Source organism: Chionomys nivalis, chromosome 12 (assembly GCF_950005125.1).
Source record: "Chionomys nivalis chromosome 12, mChiNiv1.1, whole genome shotgun sequence".
In the NCBI taxonomy this organism is placed as follows: domain Eukaryota; kingdom Metazoa; phylum Chordata; class Mammalia; order Rodentia; family Cricetidae; genus Chionomys; species Chionomys nivalis.
Window position 1 is genome coordinate 66800445 of NC_080097.1, and position 22494 is coordinate 66822938.

The 22494-nt window shown below is 41.1% G+C and overlaps 1 protein-coding gene across 7 annotated transcripts in view; it reads left to right on the forward strand.

Annotated features, from left to right (window-relative positions):
• Positions 1-22494, forward strand: part of Ddhd1 (DDHD domain containing 1) — a 78653-nt gene that overhangs the window by 31518 nt on the left and 24641 nt on the right. For 2 of the 7 annotated variants that reach the window (XM_057785916.1, XM_057785918.1), the window contains exons 2-7: positions 9635-9808; positions 10458-10478; positions 16587-16688; positions 17907-18035; positions 19727-19874; positions 22303-22409. In XM_057785916.1, coding sequence (XP_057641899.1) covers positions 9635-9808; positions 10458-10478; positions 16587-16688; positions 17907-18035; positions 19727-19874; positions 22303-22409 — 681 coding nt within the window. The remainder of the gene's footprint in view (positions 1-9634; positions 9809-10457; positions 10479-16586; positions 16689-17906; positions 18036-19726; positions 19875-22302; positions 22410-22494) is intronic. The other 5 variants (XM_057785919.1, XM_057785921.1, XM_057785920.1 and 2 more) reach the window with 3 other exon arrangements.

Sequence of the window (22494 nt, forward strand, 5' to 3'; positions counted from 1 at the left end):
GGAGACCTATGTGTGATTTTTCTTTGGGGCTAAACTGCTGGGGGTACCGAGCAAGACAAAAACCCCAACAAACAAACCAGCCCCCCATGCTACAATTTATGACTGGTTAGTGTCTCATCTGGTAAAAATGCCTGACACTTAAGTTCAGTTCCTGGAGCCCCATATGGTGGAAGTGGAGAACTGGCTCTGACCTTGACCTATGGGGATTGATGGATGGAAGGATGGTAATATAGTCCCATGTTTTGAACCAAAGAAACAACAAAAAAGTACAAACTATATTGTGATATACTGTATAATTTTTTTAACTTTGCAATTGCATTTATGTATAGAAAACTTAGCAGTGTACATTTAACCCAGTTTAGTGGTGAGTTCTTTGGCCTTTGCCTTTTCCAGGTTGGCAGTGTGAGCCACAGATTTAGGACCCAAGATGTTACCTCCCCAGTGGCAGTGGATCTCATTGTATCTGTCGCTGTAATTGGTCCCAATAGCTTCCACCAGCTTAGCCAGAGCACCCATCTTCCATGTTAACTTTGTGAAGGCAACATTGGTACATGTCATCCCGTGGACCAGCCACCCTAGCCTGGCCTTTCCCTTGATGACCCATGTCTTCGTTAGGGCTTCTGTTGCTGTGAAGAGACACCATGACCACACATGTTTTCTTATAAAGGAAAACATTTAGTTGGGGTACTTGCTTACAGTTCAAAGGTTCGGTCCATTATTATCATGGTGGGACATGGCAGCATGCAGGCAGACTTGGTGCTGGAGGAATCTATATCCTGATCCAAAGGGAACAGGAAGTGAACTGAGACACTGGCAGTATCCTGAGCACAGGAAACGTCAAAGCCCACCCCCACAGTGACACACTTCCTCTAACAAGGCCATACCCACTCCAACAAAGCCACTTCCTATGAGGTTATGGGGGCCAGTTACATTCAAACTACCACAATGCAGTAGGAGCCCTCCGTTTTTCCAACAGGACAGGCAGGACGATCACCAGCTCAGTGGGGTCTACATCACCGGCAATCACAATCAGCTGAACCTTGTTATTCTCCACTAAGGTAGTGAGTGATTGTATTGACACTGCTCGAAGGACAGGTGGTCTCTTAGTTGGGACGGCACCTTTGCCAGCAGCTTTCTTAACACAGGCCAGCAACCTTTGCTACTTCTCTTGCTTTGTCTTTGGCCTGTACTTGTGAGCAAGATTAAGCAGCTGGGTAGCTGTTTGCTGATCTAGGGCCTGAGAGTACTGGTTAATGGCAGGAGGTACTTTAAGCAGCTTACAGAAGATGGCCCTTTGCTGCTGCAGCCTAATGTTACAGAGCCATTTGACAAAACGTGTGATATAGTGGTGTATTATTTGTGTTTTAATAAATAAAACGTGCCTGAAGAGCAGAGAACAAAGCAGCCATACTAATCAGCCATACAGGCCAGAGGGTGGTAGCACACACTAATCCGAGCCACCCTGGACTACACAAGATTTAATCTGTCTGAAAGAGAAACAGAACTCAGGCAAAGGTGATCCCAGCCCTGGGGAGGTGGCGACTGGAGCACTGTGGCTAGGCAGAAGGAGGAATACAGGGGGGAGACAGGAACTCTGAGATCGTAGGGTGTGAAGTGTTGGTATAGAATCTTCAGGAATCGTGGAGACAGAATCTTGTCCATTTTCAATCTGAGGTAGAGGTAAGAGCCAGTGGTTGGCTGCTTTACCTTTCTGATCTTCAGGTTGAACCCCAATATCTGTCTCTGGCTTTTTATTATTTGTGCTACAGTTTTGAGTTCTCTTTTGGACTAGATGTCCTGCCCAGTACCGAAGTTCTTAGGCGTTTTCTTAAAGGGTTCACCACTGTTTTTGTCTTCCCGTTTCTTCATGATGACCAGGCTGGGGCCACCTTCTTCCCCTTAGCCTTCTTTCCTTTGGACATCTTGCTTGGTTGGAGGAGAGAGAAAACCGTGTGTGTGTGTGTGTGTGTGTGTGTGTGTGTGTGTGTGTGTGTATTTGGCTAAACTAATCTATAGTACTGTAAATTGAGGTGTGTTTCCCTCAGTGAGGACTGAAGGCTTCTACCTGAATGGTAGGAGGGAACCTTCTAGAATACTCCTCTGTCTGGGCATTAAATTGTAAATATGATGGTGCAGCTTTCTGGATGAATGCTATGATGGTGCAGCTTTCTGGATGCATGCTATGATGGTGCAGCTTTTTGGGCGCATGGTATGATGGTGCATCTTTCTGCATGCATGATATTTTTCAATGAGTAGTTCACCCTCTGAAATTCTCCCATTCTTATCCTTAGAAAGTAGTCTTTCAGGTGTTTGGGTTTTGTTTTGTTTTCTGAGTCAAAGAATGAGTATCAGAAACTAATGTGATTAATGGCACTGCAGCACACACTAGCCAATCAGACAGACTCAGAACTGAGAGGAACCCAGTCTGTCACTGGGACAACACTAATGCCTCCTTCAGCAACATTTAGCATGTGCTATTGAAGTAGGGCTTCTTGGTAGTTCGTTTTTCAAACGTCTGGGATGCAGGTGGGCATAGCACTTATATCCCAAGATCCCAGAGAAGCAAGGAAGGCTAATTCAGACTGTACACAAGATGAACCAGGTGTGTTGGCACAAACCTGTAACCCCAGCACTTAAAAGATAGAGGCAGGACTATCAGAAATTCAAGGGCATATTCAGCTACATAATGAATTTTAGACCAACCTAATATCGTAGAAGCCCCGTCTCAAAAAGCACCCAACCTAATATCGTAGAAGCCCCGTCTCAAAAAGCACCCTCCAAAAAAATTTTAAAATAAATGAAAAAATTATTGGAACAAAAGCAAAGTATATATGAAATGTCATAAAGAAACCATTTACTTTGTATTTGCTTTGTGTGAATAGTTTTGGGGTTTTTTTGTTTGTTTTGTTTTGTTTTTTTGAGACAGGGTTTCTCTGTATAGTATTGGCTGTCCTGAAACTCGTTCTGTAGACCAGACTGAGCTCAAACTCAGAAATTATCTACTTTCTCCTACCTCCCGAGTGCTAGGATTAAAGTCGTGTATACTACCACACCTGGCTTCTAAATATTAATTTAAAGGAATATAGTCAAGATAAACAGTGACAGGTGTGTATAACATTAATCCAGTAGAGTTATAGAGAAGGGAAGGGCTCATGAAGAGGAAAAGCTAGACGTTAACTAGATGAAAACAGATAAGAACATTGTATGTCCATATGTAACATCCCAGGAACAGCATACATAAATTATACTCAGATACACCCTCCCAACACCCCACACACACACAATGTATGTGGAAGTGCCCATATGATGTAGAAAATACAGGAACCATAGGCGCCCTCTTCTGCATCCCAAAGCCTACTCAGAAGTTGTATGAATACATACATGAAGTATACATGAAGTATATGAAGAGGCAGTCAAAGGGAAAGTGATTAGGAACTTAACTGAGAAACAGTGCAGAGCCATAAGAGAATTTGAGTATTGAAATAAAACAATTTTGGTCAACTGTAAAAGATGGATTGGGTTTCTGTAGAGAAAGGAGTAGCTGGAGGATTCCATGTGTGCAGGAATACATGTACTTAACACACGCACATGCTGACAACTAAGCATAAGAGGTGGTGAGACTGTTAACAGACTTGACACTAGTCATTCTAGGTTTCAGTAGGGGCCTCTGAAAAGAAGAATCAAGACATCCTGGTGAGTAAGAGATGATTTGAAGTCAGATGTGGTTTGTTTTTGTTATGGTCATTGGTGGTGGCTAAGTGGGTCGATAGCCATGTGCACACATCCAGAGGCTGGAATGGCTCTGTCACTCTCCTCTTCCTCTGAGATGGCTAGCTGACCAGCCAGCCCCTGGAGTAGGTTTCTTGCACCTGGAACCACACTGGCTTTTATATAGTTGCTTGTTCATGGAGCTTTCTCCTCAGCCCAACTGGCGCATGATTTTTGAGAGACAGGAAGCACACATAACGTTGAGCTGTAGTTGTAAAAGGCATGTAGGAAGAGGCGTCTTGGGTGACCCACCCAAAGCTGGTACTGTTCCATTCACTGTGCTGAGCAACACAAGTGGAAGGAACAGATTTGTGTGGTATAGTGTTTTGTTTTTCCCCGGAAGTCAATATGTTGGGTGGTTATTTCATGACTCAACACAACTCAAGAACCTGTGTTTTGGGGAGAGAGGGCTAAGCAGGTGCCTTTCCTCTCTGGGAAGCTGCACCATAGTTGAAAATAGCTCAAGTGAAGATAGTAGACAGACTTCCGTTGGAATCTTGGTTCTCATGTTACCAACTCTGTGCGTTGGGACAGGTGATGTGTTTTCTCTAAGACTCAGCTGTGCTTTGGAAGAAGGAGAAACAATTAAGATTACAGTTAAGATTAAATGAGATAAACTGCTTGATCTGGAAGGTAGTAACAGCTCTCTAAACCTAAATTGCCAGGAAGGGCCACACACACACACAGCTCACACCTTTAGCAAGATAGACAGTAATATGAATCTTTAATTACTTTTATATAAAGGAAGCAAATTACAGCAGTTACTATCACTGCTGCAAACCCGTGAGTGCACAGAGTGGGCACACAAAGGCCTAAGACACTGAAGAAAGGGGAGGGTAAAGCGGTTAGCACAAAGCACAGACAGAATGATCCACAGATCCCAGTGTGGGTAGAAAACCCTTAAAAGGTGCCAGCTCTAAATGGAAAGCTATAGGCAGTGACTGACTGCTGAGAGGGTTGAATCCATCTCCAGCCAAACCCCTGAGAGGTTATCCAGTCCCAAGTGGTCAGCCCTGAACATCTGTACATACGAGCAACACTAAATGAACTCGCAAATGGTTTGTGTGTTTGTGTGTAACAGTGATAAATGGGTCATAATTCTGAGAGGAGTTGAACAGGGAGAGGATGTGGTTGAAATGAAAATGTAATACTCAGGTATGAAAATGCCAGATGATAATATAAATAAAAATAAGTTTGACCACTTAAAGCATCAAAGAAGATTATCCATGTAGAGAAAATGTCAGAGCACCAGCTGCTAAATACAAGTGCAGGCCTGGGCTTAACAAAGGAAGAGGAGGAGGAAGCTGAGGATGGTGGGGTGTGGGGGTAGACCATTGGGAAAGGGAAAGGGCAAAGAGAGCCACTTAAGGCATACATTCCAAAGCTAAGACAATAGACATGAGAAGAAATGCAGCAAGATTTTATTGAACTTGGGAAAGAAGTTTTGTGCTCTTCGATTTTTGTCAGCTTGAACAACCTTATACATGTCGGGGAAATGCTTCCATCTGCCTAGGTTGTAGACAAATCTCTAAGGCATTTTCTTTATTAATGATTGATGTGGTTAGACCAGTCCACTGTGGTCAGTGCACCAGGTAGGTGCCCCTGGCTTGTTTAAGAAAGCAAGCTGAGCAAGGCAGGAAGCACTGTTCCTCCATGGTTTATTTCAGTTCCTGCCTTGGATTCCTACCCAGAGTTCCTTTCACAATGAACTGTAAACTGTAAGATGAAATAAACCCTTTCTTCCCCAAGCTGCTTCTGATCATAGTGTTTATCACAGCATAGGAACCTTAAGACAAAGTTGAAGGAAAGATAATATAAGCTATCAAGGGAGAGTAAATTCAAAACTTAATAAGGGCCTTTGGTGAAAAGGAAAATAATCAAGGGTGTGAAAGTAGGGTGCGAACGCAAGGAAGGGGAACTTTAAAAGTGGCCAACGTAATATAGGCTGGAACATCAACATGTGTCACTGGAGTCTCCCAAGGTGATGCACAGAGTCTCCAACTTTGCGGTGAAGCGGCTCGGCTACCATGGAAGAGCCAGAAGGGCTCTGAGTCAGCATGGTGGATGATGTTAGACTTTAAAGATCAGTTGTTTCTGTCTGGACCTGTAAGGGGGGCAGAAGTCACTAATAAAGTTAGAGCCATGTTCAAGATACTTGCTGTTATGGTTTAAACCATAAAGTAAAATGCTGCGGGTCCCTGAGTGGCTGCAGCAGGCAACAGGTCCCGAGACCACACCACAAGTCCCCCCCCCCTCCCCAGGCAGCAGGCATTGGGTCCTCAGAGCAGCCAGTCTCAGGCAGGGACAGCGCAGTTCCCCAAGTGGCTGCAGTGGGCCACGAAGGCAGCGAGTCCCAGGCAGGGAGCTGCATGGTGGGTGAGAGACCTCGATGGGGCAGCCAGTCCCATGAGGAGAGACAGACAGATGGGCACGCCATGAGACCACGCTGCAGGTCTCCAAAGGTGGCTGGTCCGGGGCAGGGAGCCACCCAGCAGGCGAGAGACAGAGACATGGATAGGCACGCCATGCAGAGTGAAGTTGGATATTTATTTGGTGGGTTATGGAGGGGAAAGGGAGCAGAGAGAGAGAGGCAGAGAGAGAGAAACAGAGGGGAAAAGGAGAGAAGAGAAAGACAGAAGCTGCCTCTGAGAGGCGGGGGAGGGGAGGAGAAGAGGAGAGGAGTTGGAAAAGGAAGGGACTCAGGCAGGAGGCTGAAGATCAGCTTGGCTTTGAGGATGGAGGAGGGAGTGGGCATGGCTTGTCTCTTAAAGGGACAGAGCAGACCATTACACATGCAGTACAGCAGCACTTTCAGAGCCTGAGCTGGCTAACCTGCCCTTCCAGCATCAGGTGGACAGATTGGAAGGTGCATAGCACACAATTCTATTTTAATGTATATCCATGAATAAAACGTAAGTTCCCAACACTTTTATTCCAGACAAAGAGAAAATAATAGTAACCTATTGCCTATGTAGTAAGTGGGACTCATAAATACTATTTAAAATAGACTGACCTCGTGGTAAAAATTTTAAGTAAGCAAAAAAGATTTACAATAATATACACACAGATAACTACTTGAATGAGAAACATGCTTTCCTAGTCTTCCTAATTCGGAGAGTGGAAATACTACGCAAGGAAAGTTTGAAGAATAAAGATGCTAATTATAGAAGAGAAAAAGTTGAGTTTGGATATATTAATCATATTGGTGGACATTGTCTTATTCAAAAGAAAACTTAACACGACTTTTTTTGCAAAACCCAGTTCAGTGTTGTATTTGAGGCATATGTAGAACACAGTGATTCAAAAGATGTGCAGCTACCACATCCTGATGGAGAGAAGTCTGGCTTCAGCCTCAGTAGCAAAAGTACAATTCAAACCTCCCACCCCATCCCCCCAGTAACATAACAGCACACACGCAGTGCTTGGGAAGCTCTGTTCGCAGTGTGTGCTCTAACACAGTATCGCATTGTGCGGAATCTCTAGAGAGTGTTAGAAGACGCACATATGGGAGCCAGGGTAGTGGGATTCCAACACTCCAAAGCCTTTCCTGGACCAACCAGGGCTACACTGGGAGATCTTCTAACAGAAACTTTAAATATATCATAGTGCAAGTCTGGTAGAACGAAACACATAAGATCATCTGACATATTTCCTGCCCAGCCCAGAAACAGATGTTTTGTTCAGGTGTTTTGATCCCTGGGAGAGAGGATGCTGTGGGATCCTCTCAGCTCAGGGTTACTGCCTCTCACATGCACTTGAGTGGTTTGTGTCTTTTTTTTTTTTTAAGAGAGAAGGCCCTCTGTAGTTAACAATGATATTCCTAATTGAAATTTGTAATTACAGTTTTTTTTTCTTTTATATCTGGAGCTCATGTCAAAGTTCTAAGTCCTGATTTTCAGGGTCAAGGGAAACTCCAATTCCCCAAACTCTAAGAGGCAGTCCAGATATCTAGAAATGAACTCAGCCTGGACTATGGCAGAAAGGCTTTCTGGCAGTTAGATAAGCCAGCATTCCTCAGGAACTTGTGAAGCCAGTTCTCGTCTGCCAAAAGGAGCTGCGTCCCTTACCCCCTTACTGCTGCAGCAGAGACATTTAGCTCTCCAGTTAACCTGTGGCTCTATCAAGGTCCAGTTAACATTACTGCTGTGCCTATGAGAGTATCAAGGTCAGTGGCTGCCTCCAGGCTCCCTTAGTCTCTACTCACAAAGTTTACTTTTGAAAGCTCCAAAAACCAGTGTCCTGCAGCCTCCTTATAACCCAGCTCTTCCCACCATCTCAGCCCTTGCTGTCTCGTCTCACTGTGCATCCTCTATCCCCTGCTATTCCTCCCCTCACACACACCCTTGCAGATAACCTATCTACTTCTCTCCCCCTTGCTCTGAACTCTTCAGATGCCTCTAGTTGTTCTTTCTTATGAATATTTTCTCTCTTTTATGCACGAAAAGACCTTACCAACCTTGTCAGTTGATACACTAATGATATTGACAAAACTAATATATCCATCAAAGCCTCCAATTTCAGATTAGCTGGGTTGTTATGACTAAAAGTGTGACTGTTGTAGAAAGTTTAAGGTATGTTTTTGTTCTGTCCATAGATTATTCCCGTGTGTGTGTGTGTGTGTGTCTGTGTGTGTGTGTGTGTGTGTGTGTGTGCATTTCATCTCACTTCTATTTTTAGAATAATGTTACTTTCATTCTGGTTGGTTTGTTATTGTTTGGGGAGTAGTTATTGTTTGTTTTTACTTTTTTGGTGGTGCTGAGAGTTGAATCAAGACCTGGTGTATGCTTGCAGCCCTGTTTTGCTTTTTTTTTTTATAAGAATTTTTAGAATTCAAGATGACTACTAGTATGGTTTATTTAAAATAAAGAAAGGTCTTAGGCTTCTGATAAAGGTTTTTAATTGGAAAAATGTTATTCACTAACTTCTAAAATGGATGAGAAATTTACTGTAATTGCTTTATTATTTTCCATGTGTTCCACCTGGAAACACGTGTATTCCAACATGGCCTAAAGTGCAGCATTGCATGCAGATTCTAAATACCACATAGGGTATCATATTAATATACGGTTGTCTCAGTCAGGCTTCTATTGTGAAGAGACACATGACCACTGCAACTCTCATAAAGAAAACTGCTAATTAGGAGGGCTTACAGTTTCAGAGGTTCAATCCACTGGTGGCCGGAGTCCAGGCAGAGATGGTGCTGGCTGCATCTTGATACGCAGGCAACAGAAAGTCAACTGAGACACCGTATCCTGAGCAAAGGAAACCTCAGAGCCTACCCCCACAGTGACACACTGCCTCCAACAAAGCCATACCCAGTTCAATAAAGCCAAACTCACACCCCCTAATAGTGCCGTTCCCTATGAGATTATGGGGGCCAGTTACATTCAGACTACCTCAAAGGCTTCTGAGCTACCAACAAAGTCTTACAGTAAGGCCTTTAACCTCCAAATTTGGGTTGTTTAGGGCCTCAAATATATAGATAGTTGCTCATCTATCTTCCAAATGGTAAAGCAGCTTAGGTAATGTGTAGAATAATTTAGTCTTAATATCTGCAAGAAAAGACTCCAACCAGATGTGGTGTTTCACACTTACCATACCTAGCTCTTGGAGCAGAGGCCAGAGAGTGGCTGCAGGCATGAAGCCAGCCTGGTCTACTCAGTGAGTTCGAGGCCAGCCAAAGCTCCAGAGTGAGACCCTGCCTGAAACAAACAGAAAAATTACACCCTGACTTGAAATTTGGATTTATTTTTACTTGAAATGATTGTATTGGTCATTAAAGCCCGGAGAATAACAATAGTAAAACATAATAAAATTGTAGCTAAGTCTCCTTTCGGGAGGTTGATCTTGTGATGTCTCTTTTCAGAAGCTGATAAAATACCAGTAATGCGTGGACAATGGTTTATTGATGGAACTTGGCAGCCTCTAGAAGAAGAAGAAAGTAATTTAATTGAGCAAGAACATCTCAGTTGTTTTAGAGGTCAGCAGATGCAAGAAAACTTTGATATAGAAGTATCAAAACCCCTAGATGGAAAAGACGGTAAGATGACCGATTTAATGTGTTCTGTAGAAGTAAGTAATTGATAAATCTTACAGTAGTTGGTAAGTTTGGTAATAGAAACTTAGGAGGGGTTAGAATTTACTAAATTTGACAGTTTTTGAGGTGCTGGGGGACCAGGCCTTATACGTGCTAGACAAAAGTTCTACCCTGCGTCTAAAATTTGGTTTTGAAAACATTACTATTCTGGAATTTAAAGTTTCTGTGAATATTTGGGTTATTTTACTTAGTGCATATGTTTTAATTGCATGATACTAACAAACATTTTAATATTGGCACAAAATGTTCATATTATACTCCAAGGTAGTCATTTGGGACGTTTGAGTTATGGCTGAAAATAGAACTTATAAAAAAATTCTTCTGTTATATAAAAAAGCACTTTCATTAGAATTTTAGTGTTGATTCTTTTCCTGGATTTTAAGTCAGCCTTGCTTTTGTGTGTATTTTAACAGTTTTTAATTTAAAACAGTATTCTCCTTACATTTCCTTACTCAGAAAGTAAATATGTTTCAACAGTTAGATGTTATAGAATAGCCAAGATTGCCATGTTTTCAGTATGTGTCTGAATCTTGAATAAACCTCAAAATATGTGGTAAAGTTAAAAATCCTTCTATTATTCCATTTAATGCAGGCAGTGGGATCAACTATTCTGGTGAGTACAACGCCCAGGTAGCTTAGAATACGTAGATACTCAGAGTGTGTCTTTTTCTTGCTTGCCTTTGTTTGGGAGGTTTTTGGCAAGCCCTGCTGAACCTAGTGAATTGAAGTGCACCTGGAGTGATCATTTCCCTTTCCCTGTAAACTCGAAAGCCAAGCAGCCCAGTATTGATCAGGTAATTCACAGAATATAGCTCTTCGCTGTCTGCAGACCTTGTATCCCAGTTTCTTCTCTTTTGGTCCATTGTTTCCCTCTCTGCTTCTGTTCTTTATTGTCTGTCATCTCGCTGAACACACAGAGATACACACATTGGTCACAAGGAAAGAAGCTAACGCTGCCTTAGCTCTTGTGTCTACTCAGTTAAGTCTGGCTAACTAAAGAAACGTGATTTCCACATAAATTACCAGTGAAATCCATCATTTATATGATACTTTGCAATTTGAGTCATTTTATTAACCTGTAGATTCAAGTATATCCTTGTTTTGCTGTCAGATTTAGGCTAAAGATTTTTCACCCATCAGTGTAGACAAAGCAGGTCTCTCTAAGAGCTGCGGCTGCCGATGCCTGCAGGTAATACTTCAGTAACTAGAAATAGTGCAGCAAGAATTGAAAATTTACCTGAGATTGGAGTTAAGGAATGAAATCTCTCACCACTACTGCCAGAATCATCACAAGCCCACCTCGTAGTGTATGAATGGCGGAACCGTTGTCATGACAGTTACATTGCTGTTGGACGAAGTGGAGCTTGGGGACTATTTTCCTCCTTAAGTCTTCTACCTCAAAAGTAGCAGTCCGCATGACAAACAGTTTTTGTCCCCCCTTTCCTTACTGTTAGTGCTAAAAGCCCCGGGGCTGGGAAGAATGGGGGGATATGCACATTAGAAGGGAGTTGTCTCCTTCTGCCCATTAGTCTGCAGCTGTCACCCACATCTCACCTGTTTAGAATCATATTCACAGTGAAATTAACTTTCATGTGAATTCTCTATTCTGCTCTCTTCCTAAATATTAAATGTAACAAATACTTCAGTCTTCTGCCAAGTGCCCAAACTTAATATACCTAAGAACAAGTTTTTGCTGGGCAGTGGTAGTGCATGCCTTTAATCCCAGCACTTGGGAGGAGTTCCAGGACAGCTGGGGCTACACAGAGAAACCCTGTCTGGGGGGGAAGAAAAGGGTATTTGTAGAAGTAGGTTTTTCGGTGTGGGGGCAGTAAGTCTCTACTAGTGTAACAATACTGTTTAATGTATCTAAGCATCCACATGAAGTTCTAATTAGAAATAACATGTTTAGCTGGGCATGGTAGTTCACACCTTTAATCCCAGCCCTCATGAGTTCAAAGCCAGCCTGATAGCAAATTCTAGGTCAATCGGGGCTACATCAAAAGAGGGAGGGGGGAGGAGAAAAAAATGTATTGCATTGCCATATTTTTTAAATGATTTATTGAAGTTCATTAGAAGAAATTTTTATGTATATGTGTATTAAATTTTTTTGATTTTTTGTTTTGTCTTGTTTTTTGAGACAGGGTGCCTCTGTGTAGCCCTGACTGTCCTGGAACTCACTTTGTAGACTGGGCTGTCCTTGAACTCAGAGGTCCACCAGCCTCTGCCTCCCCACCAAGTGCTGGGATTAAAGGCATGCGCCACCACCACGAGGTTACAAGTTGTTATGTTTTTGTTTTTTGATACAGGGTTTCTTTGGTAGATAGCCTTGGCTCTCCTTGAACTAGCTCTGTAGACCAGGCTGGCCTCGAACTCAGAGAGAACCACCTGCCTCTGCCTCCTGAGTGCTGTGGGATTAAAGGTGTGCGCCACCACTGCCCTGCTCTGCAAAGCTTTTATTTTTTTTACTGATTTTTTATTTTTTTGAGATGGTGTCATGTAGTCCCAGTGCATAACAGAATAACCTCTTAACCTCCACCCCCCGTGTGCTAAGATTACAGGCATCCATCACCACTCAACTTTGTATTGAGGATGCTGGCTGTCTTGTGGTATATAAACATTTATCATAGTGTTCAATAATTTTCATCTGTTATTTGGTATTATAATAAATATATACTCGAGGTTAAGATGACACAACTTTGAACTTCATGGGAAATTTGATAGTATATTTTACAGCTGGTATTATAAAAACATCATTTACCCTCCAGAAAGCCACCATTTAGGAAAAAATACTTCAAACTTAAAACATTTAACAAAAAATATGTATGCCTTCAGATTATTTCATCTTTATAAACTTGTGAAATTTTCTATTTCTCTCTTTTCATGTGTGGTGATAAAGCTTTGGCTCTTCCTTTGTCAAGATTGTTGTTAATGCCTCCCAGTTCTGCTGGGCACTTTTGTGGGAGTTCCCAGGATATCTTAGAGAAGAGAGAGCCAGCAGGATAGTTACCAGACTGAGTGCAAGGCAGCCCAGTGGAATAAAGTTCATGGAGTTATTAGCAGGCTGTCAAGTCTCATCCAATACAAATGTTTAAAAATTCTAGAAGCCGGAACTCGTTCGTATTCTAGGGACTTCCAAGGAAACCAAGTTCTCACCCTCAGGAGCTCTAAACTAAGTAATAGACTGCTCCTCACTATTCTGACCATGTCTGTTTAGTGTAGCTCTTGCCACAAATGAATTATGTGTGTTTAAGTTTTTACCTTCTTTAGATTTTTCATACTAATTTCAAAATGAACATTGAACTAGATTGATGGAAGTCTGATGTAACTATCCAAATAAAGATAACCCACTTTGTAACTTAGATCCTTGAAACTTAATTCTCTAAGAACTAAAATGAAAAGCTCTCCTACTTCATCTAATAGCTAGGGGAGTAAAATTATCTGTATGTGTGTACCACCTGTGTGCAGGAACCCAGCAGGGACAGAAAAGGTTGCCATTTGGGTGCTGGGAACCAAACCCAGGTCCTCTGCAAGAGCAGTAAGTACTATTGACCACTATGCCCTCTGTCCAATCCCAAGGCTAGGAAAATTGTATCTAGTACAGTGATACATTTGAGCCTATCCATTTACTTAAGATGACGAATATAATACAGTTGTGCCTTAAAATTAGTAATTCTTGCCAGGGGGTGGTGGTACACGCCTTTAATCCCAGCATTTAGGAGGCACAGGCAGGTGGATCTCTGTGAGTTTGAGGCGAGCCTGGTCTGCAGGGCGAGTTCTAGGGCTGCACAGAGAAGCTACTGAGACAGGCTACTCTGTCTCAGGAAGAAAAAAAAGAAGGGAAGGGGGGAGGGGGGGAGAAGAGAGAAGAGAGGAAAGAAATTGAGTAAACACATTTAGTGCTGAATAGTTGTTGCGTTCCCTTATAGTTTATCCAAGCATATGCAGTCGTTCTTAGAAGTTAACCTAAATGCATTAATATTGTGGCCACAAAGTGCACAACCTCAAATTTTGCAGTAAAAAGACATAAGACAAACTGAAACTGAGGGCTGTTTTCCCACACAACAAATAAGATGGCCCTGCTTTGTTCAGACCGTCACAGGCAGGGGAGACTGAGGAGACCCCACAGCACAGTATAATCTGGTGTTCTAGATGGGGGTCCATGAGTTTGAGAATAGCCTGGTCTACATAGAATGTGCCAGGACATCCAGGGCTACATAGTGAGACCCTCTCTCAAAAGAGAAGGGTGAAGGGGAGCCTTCTGGCCCGTTAACCAGCTTTCTCCTCTGCCTTTGGTGACTGAGGATTCCCATCTTCTAGTTTGGGGTTATGATTTTTTGATTTAACTTTTTTTTTATCAATTTGTTTAATTTACCTGAGGTCCAAGAAAGAATACTAGAGTTTACTTGTAGTTATCAAGTTTGAGATGCGCAGGGCTACCTGCTTTCCCTGAGAGAAAGAATTTTCCAGATCAGTACTAGGCATCTGGGACCCTGATTGCTTGGAAAGGAAACTCAGCAAAGGATCATTTGAGGCAGCCTGGGCAAGTGCTATCTAGGAAAGAGTAAATACTAATTTTCCAGACAGTTAGTTTTCATAGAGGGAAGAGTTGTGTGTCTCTCTTGTAGGAATTATTATCCTGTCCACTTTTTTTAATAAACTTACTGTATTTGAATAAAATAACATGAATAGAGTTATATGATGAAGAAAGGTTCTTTGAGAGATTAATTAGTAAGAAAATGATTCTAAATAATTTAAAACTTTGGTCTTTTTTCATTACTGAACAAGACTTTGATATGTGGACGTCTTACTAATGCTATCAGCTTCTACAGCCACACCATCAGCTACACTGTGTGCACACACTTTTGTAATAGTGCACAGGAGTCACTAACTGAATGCTAACAAGAAGTCATGCCTATAATTCTGTGTCTGCGGTTAAAAGAGTTAAGCTCCCTGGCCAGTGATTTTGAAGTGAAAATACGGTGTTGTAATGGTAAAGAGCCACAGCCATTTAATTACATGAAATGTTTCCATAAGCACAATTTTCTGTTGGGAGTGAAGAGCTTTGTAATGTGTTTATCTTTATAGCGTTGAGAATTCATCGTTGGGTCTGACCAGCTTTCTGAAAGTGCTCACTTGATTTTATAGTGTCCCAGTGTGTCCCGAATGTGGGATTTGGTGCAGGTTCATTTCACCACTGGACTTAAAAAATCTAGTCGTTGTTTCTTAGAAGTTTCTGTTTGTCTGCCCCCTTAGCAGTGCTAGCTGCTTTTTATGTGGTTTAACATCTTTGCTGGCCTAGTTGTACCTCTCTGCTCCTGAGTGACTGACCAGAAGGCACAGGAGAGAACAGCAGACAGGAAGAAGCCAGCTTCCATGTCTGTTTCTTCTATGTCAGAGGCATTTATAGGTCTGCTGTCACCCAGCTTTCAGCCCTAGGTTTTTTAAAATTATTTATTTGTATTGTATGTGCATTGGTGTTTTGCCTCATGTATGCCTATGTGAGGGTGCCAGATCTTGGAGTTACAGACAGTTGTGAGCTGCCATGTGGGTGCTAGGAATTGAACCCTGGTCCTCTGGAAGAGCAGTCAGTGCCCTTAACCACTGAGCCATCTCTCCAGCCCCTGCTAGCTTATAGTCTTAAAACCATCTACTTGTGTGTAGATGTAGTAATTTAATGTGTAGGTGTAGTTGTTAATACCTTGTAAAAATTTCCCAGAAACCCTTACTGCATAAATATTTGCATATACTTCAATTGTATATATGAGAGAAATTAAAGATTTTTTTTTAATTTGAGCAGTATTTAACCTTTGAATGTCAAATTCATGCAGCAGGCAGTAAGTTGAAAATTGAATTTATTAAAATATAAATTTTAGCTAAATCATAAAAATTTTGTAATTAACTGAAGTAGTCAACTGATTTATAAGATTCAGTTACTTTTAACTTATAAGGAGTGTTATCTGCAATATATAGCTAACAAAATTCAACAAGGAGCATGTTGGCTTTAAGGTCATCTTCTGATTTGTCAAATACCAAGTCTGTGCCTGACTTTTCTGTGTTGTCTGCTTAATGCCTGTCACAGCATATGTTTTTCTAATGAGATTATTTTTATTTTATTAATCTTTCCAAAAGGAATAGTTGAAAGTGGAGCCTCCAGTATGATTTTCTTCAAAAAATTTTCACTGTCTTTGTAAGAACTTTCTCAGTTGTGAAAGGAGGTCTTGCTCTGAAAGATCTTGAAGCCATCATGCCTGAGTCTGGAGAGCATTCAGTGGAGTGCATGCTGTGGTGCCTCAGGCGAGCTAATGAGCTCTTTAAAATATGGTTGTATCCTCAAACTGTGTATCACCTCTTGACTATGTCAATCACAAATTTGGTGAAGTAAATAACCTTAGTATCAGAAATATAGAGCTTATAAATCTCTTAGCATTCAAAAATACCATGCATTTCTTGTAGCTATGCAAAAGAATTAAACGATGATCGTGTGATTGTCTGTCACTGATAAATATTTGCCTTTGTTCCTTTCAATAAAAGTAGAGCATATATTTGACAGACATTAAGCTAATTTTTGTTTTACCGATTTTTTAACTAGAAATTATATTTTTAAAAACGTTTAGAAAAAATATTTGTCAAATGTAGTTTTTAAAAGTTAAAACTAAAAGGAGAAGGCAATAGAAAAACTCACTTAAATGTACTTTGAAGCTCAGTGTTTTTGCTTTCTTAGTTGTCTACCACCTCCCTCCCTTCTCCCTCCCTTCTCTGTTCAAATGGAGAGGATATAAGGAGAGCACAGACGCCACAGGTCTTAAGCGAAAGCGTTCCCAAGGTACAGTAACCGCAGTTCTGCTCTCTGTAGCTTACGCCCAGCTCTAGCTCAGTTGGCTTAAAGCTTAGAAGTACTAGTTTTTGTTTTTCAATGTGTCTCTTGTGCTATTTGCCATAGTTTTACATTATTATACATCTGTATGAAAACTGCATTCCATTAAGATGTTTGAATATTAAGATGTTCCACTTTAAAAAAACATATAAACAATTTGCAGAGGGACAGTTTGGCTAGATTTATACTTTTCTCTAAATATTTGATCATAAAGTTTCAATCTTTTTAACATGTAGCTCAAAACTATATTAAGAATAATTTGTTTTGTAAATGGTTAGTAAGCCCTTGCAAAAGTTATTAAACCCTTTTAATTCATGAAAAGCTTTTTATTTAAAAGTCTTCACCTGTGATTGCGTTCTGTGTAACTAAAGTTGTTGGCGTGAGTTGTGTTAATTGAATCTTAGTCCTGTGAGAGACACACTCACACAACACACACACAGGTCAATAACATATTCTGAGAGCTAGTAAAGTAGAATTGGTTTTCATAAAATTTTAAGTTATTTGTAATGTAAGAAGTGGATTTTCTTATAGTATGCCATGTCTTCCCATGGGGAACATGCTACTTCAGCATGTCTTACAGTCTTGACCAGGATCCGCCTGCCTCTGCCTCCCAAGTGCTGGGATTAAAGGCATGCACCACCACCTCCCGGCTAGAATTGTATTCTTAATTTGGGGTCATATACAGCTTATCTTTAGGTAGGACAGGGGCACCCTGCCAATCAGTACCTTTTGAGCAAATCAACCTCTTTTTTTTTGTTCTGCATTGAGTGAATATCTTGATGTTTTTAGTAAAATTAACAAAAGGGATAGAACTTAAGTTTCTGTGCCTGAGCTATTGAAAACGTTTAAATAGGCGTATACCCCTAGAAAGAGGAGCCATACTCCTGGGGATACAGCTTGATGATCAAGAATCATATCACCTTCATACAAGAGGTTAATAGTATAAAGTGACGCCAGTCCTTCTGCTGTTCCTCATAGCATTGTTGAACATTTATAAATTCTATGCATTGCTCATGTGACATAAATGCTTTTAATGAACTTTTCTCTACTGAACTAAAAGTATATGGTGTCTGAGTTAGCTACTATTGGTTCAGAAACTGAGTATTAGAGTATTCACACAAAGGAAACCTGTCTTGAAGAACTTGAAATTGCTCTTTTGTGCGGCAGCTGTTCATAGTTTCAAACTGAGTCGGAATCATGTGGATTGGCACAGCATGGATGAAGTGTATCTCTATAGCGACGCAACAACATCCAAAATTGCAAGAACCGTTACCCAAAAACTGGGATTCTCTAAAGGTAATTGTTACGTGCTACTGTGGCTTATCAAAATTTTGGGAGTCAAAAGTAGATAATTCATATTCTTTTTACATGTTTTAAGTAGAAATTAAATTCAGTGACAAGAACCCTGTTAAATGAAACTTTTATTAAGGTGTATTATTCACGCCTCAGCTCATAATTATCAATTAGAATCCTAATAAGGACAGTAAATGCCTTCCTGCGTGTGCAAGCCGTCTGCCTTGAGACAGTGAAACTTGAACATGACAGTCGGTACATAGCATAAAGGAAGAGGAGGCTGGAACCAGTGGGGCTGTGACTGGAATTGTTGGGCAGAAGCCATGTTGTCATGGATTCAGTTTCAGTGGAGGAGGGAATGGTGGCTGTGAGAAAAACAATACAACTCTTTGTGTAGTCTTGCTGAAGGAATTGTTTCTTGGCCTTTTACAGTTTAAAGTAGTTTTTAATTTTTTTTTTTTTTGGTTGTTGTTTTGGTTTGGGTTTTTTCGGTTGTTTTGTTTGTTTATTTGTTTTGTATTTTTTTCAAGACGGAGTTTCTCTCTGTGTAACCAGCCCTGGCTGACCTGGAACTCCTGTAGACCAGGCTGGCCTCGAACACAAAGAGATCTGTCTGCCTCTACCTCCCAAGTGCTAGGATTAAAGGTGTGCCAGCACTGCCAGGCTAAAGTAGTTTTACTAAAATAAAATAGAAGGGTTAGCTACATGGCTCTGTAGAGAAAAGGCATTTGCCACCTAAGTGTGATGACCTGAGTTCAAATTCTCAGAAGCCATAAAAGCTCAATACATAGTGCGCAGCTGCAATCCTAGACGCTTAGTGCACAGCTGCAATCCTAGACGCTTAGTGCACAGCTGCAGTCCTAGACGCTTAGTGCGCAGCTGCAATCCTAGACGCTTAGTGCGCATATAAAATCCCAACACTGCTCCAGGGAGGCAGGGCCCAGGCTGAATCCTGGGAAGCTGAGAGCAAGAGGCTACTTTGTGGAAAGAGAGCACTGAACACCTGAGGCTGTCCCCTTAACCTTGCACATGCCTCCCACATATTGCCCCCTTTTCTTGTCTATCATGGACACGGCGTGCACACACACACACACATGCACAAATATTTTTTCTGAAAAGAGTGTTAAGAGAAGATAGAGCATTCTCAATAAGTTTGAAAATTCATTTTTAAGGCTAAGAAGATGTTGTTATGTCATTCTTTTATTTGCTCTAAACATATCTGAATATTTTTGTTTATAGTTAGCTGTATTTTGTGGGGTACCTTTTTATATCTAATTGAATATGTGTACTTTTTGACTAGTAAGCTCTCTATTTTTTCTTAGGGTGTATCCTTGGCTATTCTTGAACTCACTCTGTAGACCAGGCTGGCCTTATACTCGCAGAGATCCTCGTGCCTCCTGAGTGCTAGAATTAAAGGCATGTGCCACCATACCTGGTGTGCGTTTTTAATATAGATGTTCTTTATTTTTCTACGTTGTTTATCCTTTTGTTTTCCTAATGATTTCTAGCTTTTGTATTGTGTTCACTTCTTTTTATGTCATCAGTCAATGTATATTATCTTACAAACTTTATTTTCTCTTTCCACCCAATGAAATATTTTCTTACATTCTTACCATTACTACTTTCTTTTTTAAAACGTGTTTTGCAAATACAATTTCCCAAGTCCTAAACTTAAGGCCATAATCTTGCTGCAGCCTCCAGTAGTGGGACCAGACTTCATAGAGGTTACGTAGAAGAAGCCACGCTGGAAGACAAGCCCTCGCAGACCTCTCATATCGTGTTTGTCGTGCATGGCATCGGACAGAAGATGGACCAAGGGAGAATTATAAAAAACACAGCCATGTGAGTTCTTTGCAGACAGTCCTCGCTTCTACCCAAAGCATAAGCAGATCTACAGAGGTGCCGACTCTTCTCATACCAGTGATGTTTCTGGATGAAACCAAAACAGTCACTGTATCCTGATGGCACGTGACTTTCCCTCCTTAATTGACATAATCAGTTTAGAGTTGACAGCAGGAAACAAGCTAGTTTTTAAGTTTGTTCCTTGCTCTCTGAGCCTCAGAAATTGAGAATTTTCAAAGTTGTCCAACTTTGAGAAAATTAAGAATTGTTTAAACTGACAGTTTTCAATATAATCTGCCCGCTAATTGCTCCCAGAGGAAACAACTCTAGATTGTATACAGAAGTCAGTGGATACTTAACATATAAGATAGGTTATTTATCTCCTTATTGTTAGATACTCAGCTCTATTCTAAAACCTCTTTAGGAACTTCTTGGGATATGTGTATGGCGAGCTGTGTGTTTCAACAGTTGAGTGCTGTGTTCAAGGTCCAGCAGAGCTCATGAGGCCCAGGATGCTGATGCAGTAACAACAAGTCCGTTACTGTGGAAAGCACAGTCTGCCAGTAAGATTTGCCATCCATGAAATAAACGTTTAGCTCTAGGAATTTGATCCTCCATGACCTGCACATGCCGTTGTTGAGCTTGCTACACTGTAAGGTCATCATGCCCACAGAGGGAAAAGTAAAAGTGCAACCCAAGTTGTATTGTTGCTGGAGACTGGCAGGCCGCCTTCATTCTCCCAGTCCCTTTGTTTCTCCTCTAGGTATCTCATTGCTCTAGTTCTGACTTTGTTTTATGATGAGTCATATGACTTGGCATGATAATTATGTCCTGATGCATCCTTTCTTAGATATCAAGGACCATGAGAATTGGTTTGTGTGGCATATCCTCTGTGAGATCTTTTGTAAACAGACGTTTAATTTCTTCAGGTACAAGTAAGGCAAAACTTATTACAAAAAGCTGGAATCCTGTGGAGTCTTTCCAGACTCGCTGACACCTTACAGGAGCTGTGTAGTAGAAAGGCCGGACACAATTAGTGAACAGACTGTAGGAGACTCTACAAGAAAGAGGGACCTAATGTCTGCAGTGAATGGAGCATAATGGAGCATACAGTATTTGGAGCATAAATACAAAATGTTTTAATGTTATTATGAAATAGTTTTTATAGTCAGTTGGGAAAATGAGGCCAATGAACTACATATTTGCTAAAATTTAAAAATTACTTGATTGTAATACTTTATTATTGAGTAGATGTTATTTTAGAAATTATGCTGTTCGGAGATAAGATGGCTGAGGATATAGCTCAGTGGTAGAGCATTTACTTCATGTGTGCAAGGTGTAACTCAAGCATGTGGAAGCCTGGGTTGAGGGTTTATATGAGAAATAAAATGGTGTGGTGTCTGGGATTTGCTTTAGACCGTGAAAGGAAGGCCCGCCTGGAGAGGGACAGCAGGAGGGGAGCGTGCACAGTGAACTCTGAGTGTCTTCATTAGGTTGTGCTCATCAGAATCCTATTGGGGTGGCAGAATTCATGTAACTGGCTAAAGGAAAGCTGTAAGTGCATTAACACCTTAATTTTCAAAGTAAAAGATTGAAAATTGCATTGAAAGAAGAGGTAAAGGAGGCAGAAAGATTGCAAGAGCCAGAGGACCAGGGCGGTGTCTTCTAGCTATGACAGGGCAGCTGTGCACATGAAGCCTCAACAGTGTGATGACCTGAACAGGACCTGAACAGTGGGACCACCACTAGCCATGCCGGCGTGGGTGAGGAGAACCCATGGGGCCATCACTAGATGAAGAGCTACAGGCACTACTCAGAGAGAGAAAAAATTAGTAACCCTCAGGATGAGCCCCCAATTAGCTTATCCAGTACCATGTGGTTATACCTGAAATTACATACATGTAAGCAACACTATAAACAGACTCAGCAGGTTGTATTTATATATTTATTCATCTGTATGTATGTGTGTAACAATAATAATTGGCAAAAAAGAGGCCATGAATTGAGAGGGAGTAGAAGAGGTGAGTACAGGGATATGAGAGGAGCTGGAGGGAGAAGAAGAAGGGGGAAGAAAATGATGCAATTATATATTAATTAAAAATAAAACTTTTTAAAAGGAGATGAAATGAGATAATTCATGGCTGGACGCATGATATGTGGAGATGAACAAAAGCACGGATGTGTCCGTTATGTTCTTGCATACCTGAAGAACTGTGTCATTTAGAATGTAATGTAAGTGGGAGCATCTGAAGTCCTGAGTGGCAATAGGAAAGTAACTGAGGATAACCAGCATAGTGTCACCGCCGGGGGATACAGCTGGACAGAGCTGCCAGGAAATGGAGGCGTTACAATGAGAGACACTTACACCATGTAAAGACATTCATGAAGTTATTCTCAAAAGTTTTTCTTACATTTATTTACTTTTTAGGATGAGAGAGGCTGCAAGAAAAATAGAAGAAAGGCATTTTTCCAACCATGCGACACATGTTGAGTTCCTGCCTGTTGAGTGGCGGTCAAAGCTTACTCTTGATGGAGGTATATTCTGTTTGGAAATGGAATGATTTTAGCCAATGATAAACCTTTACTAGAGTAAATACATGGTTTTAGAAATATTTTTATT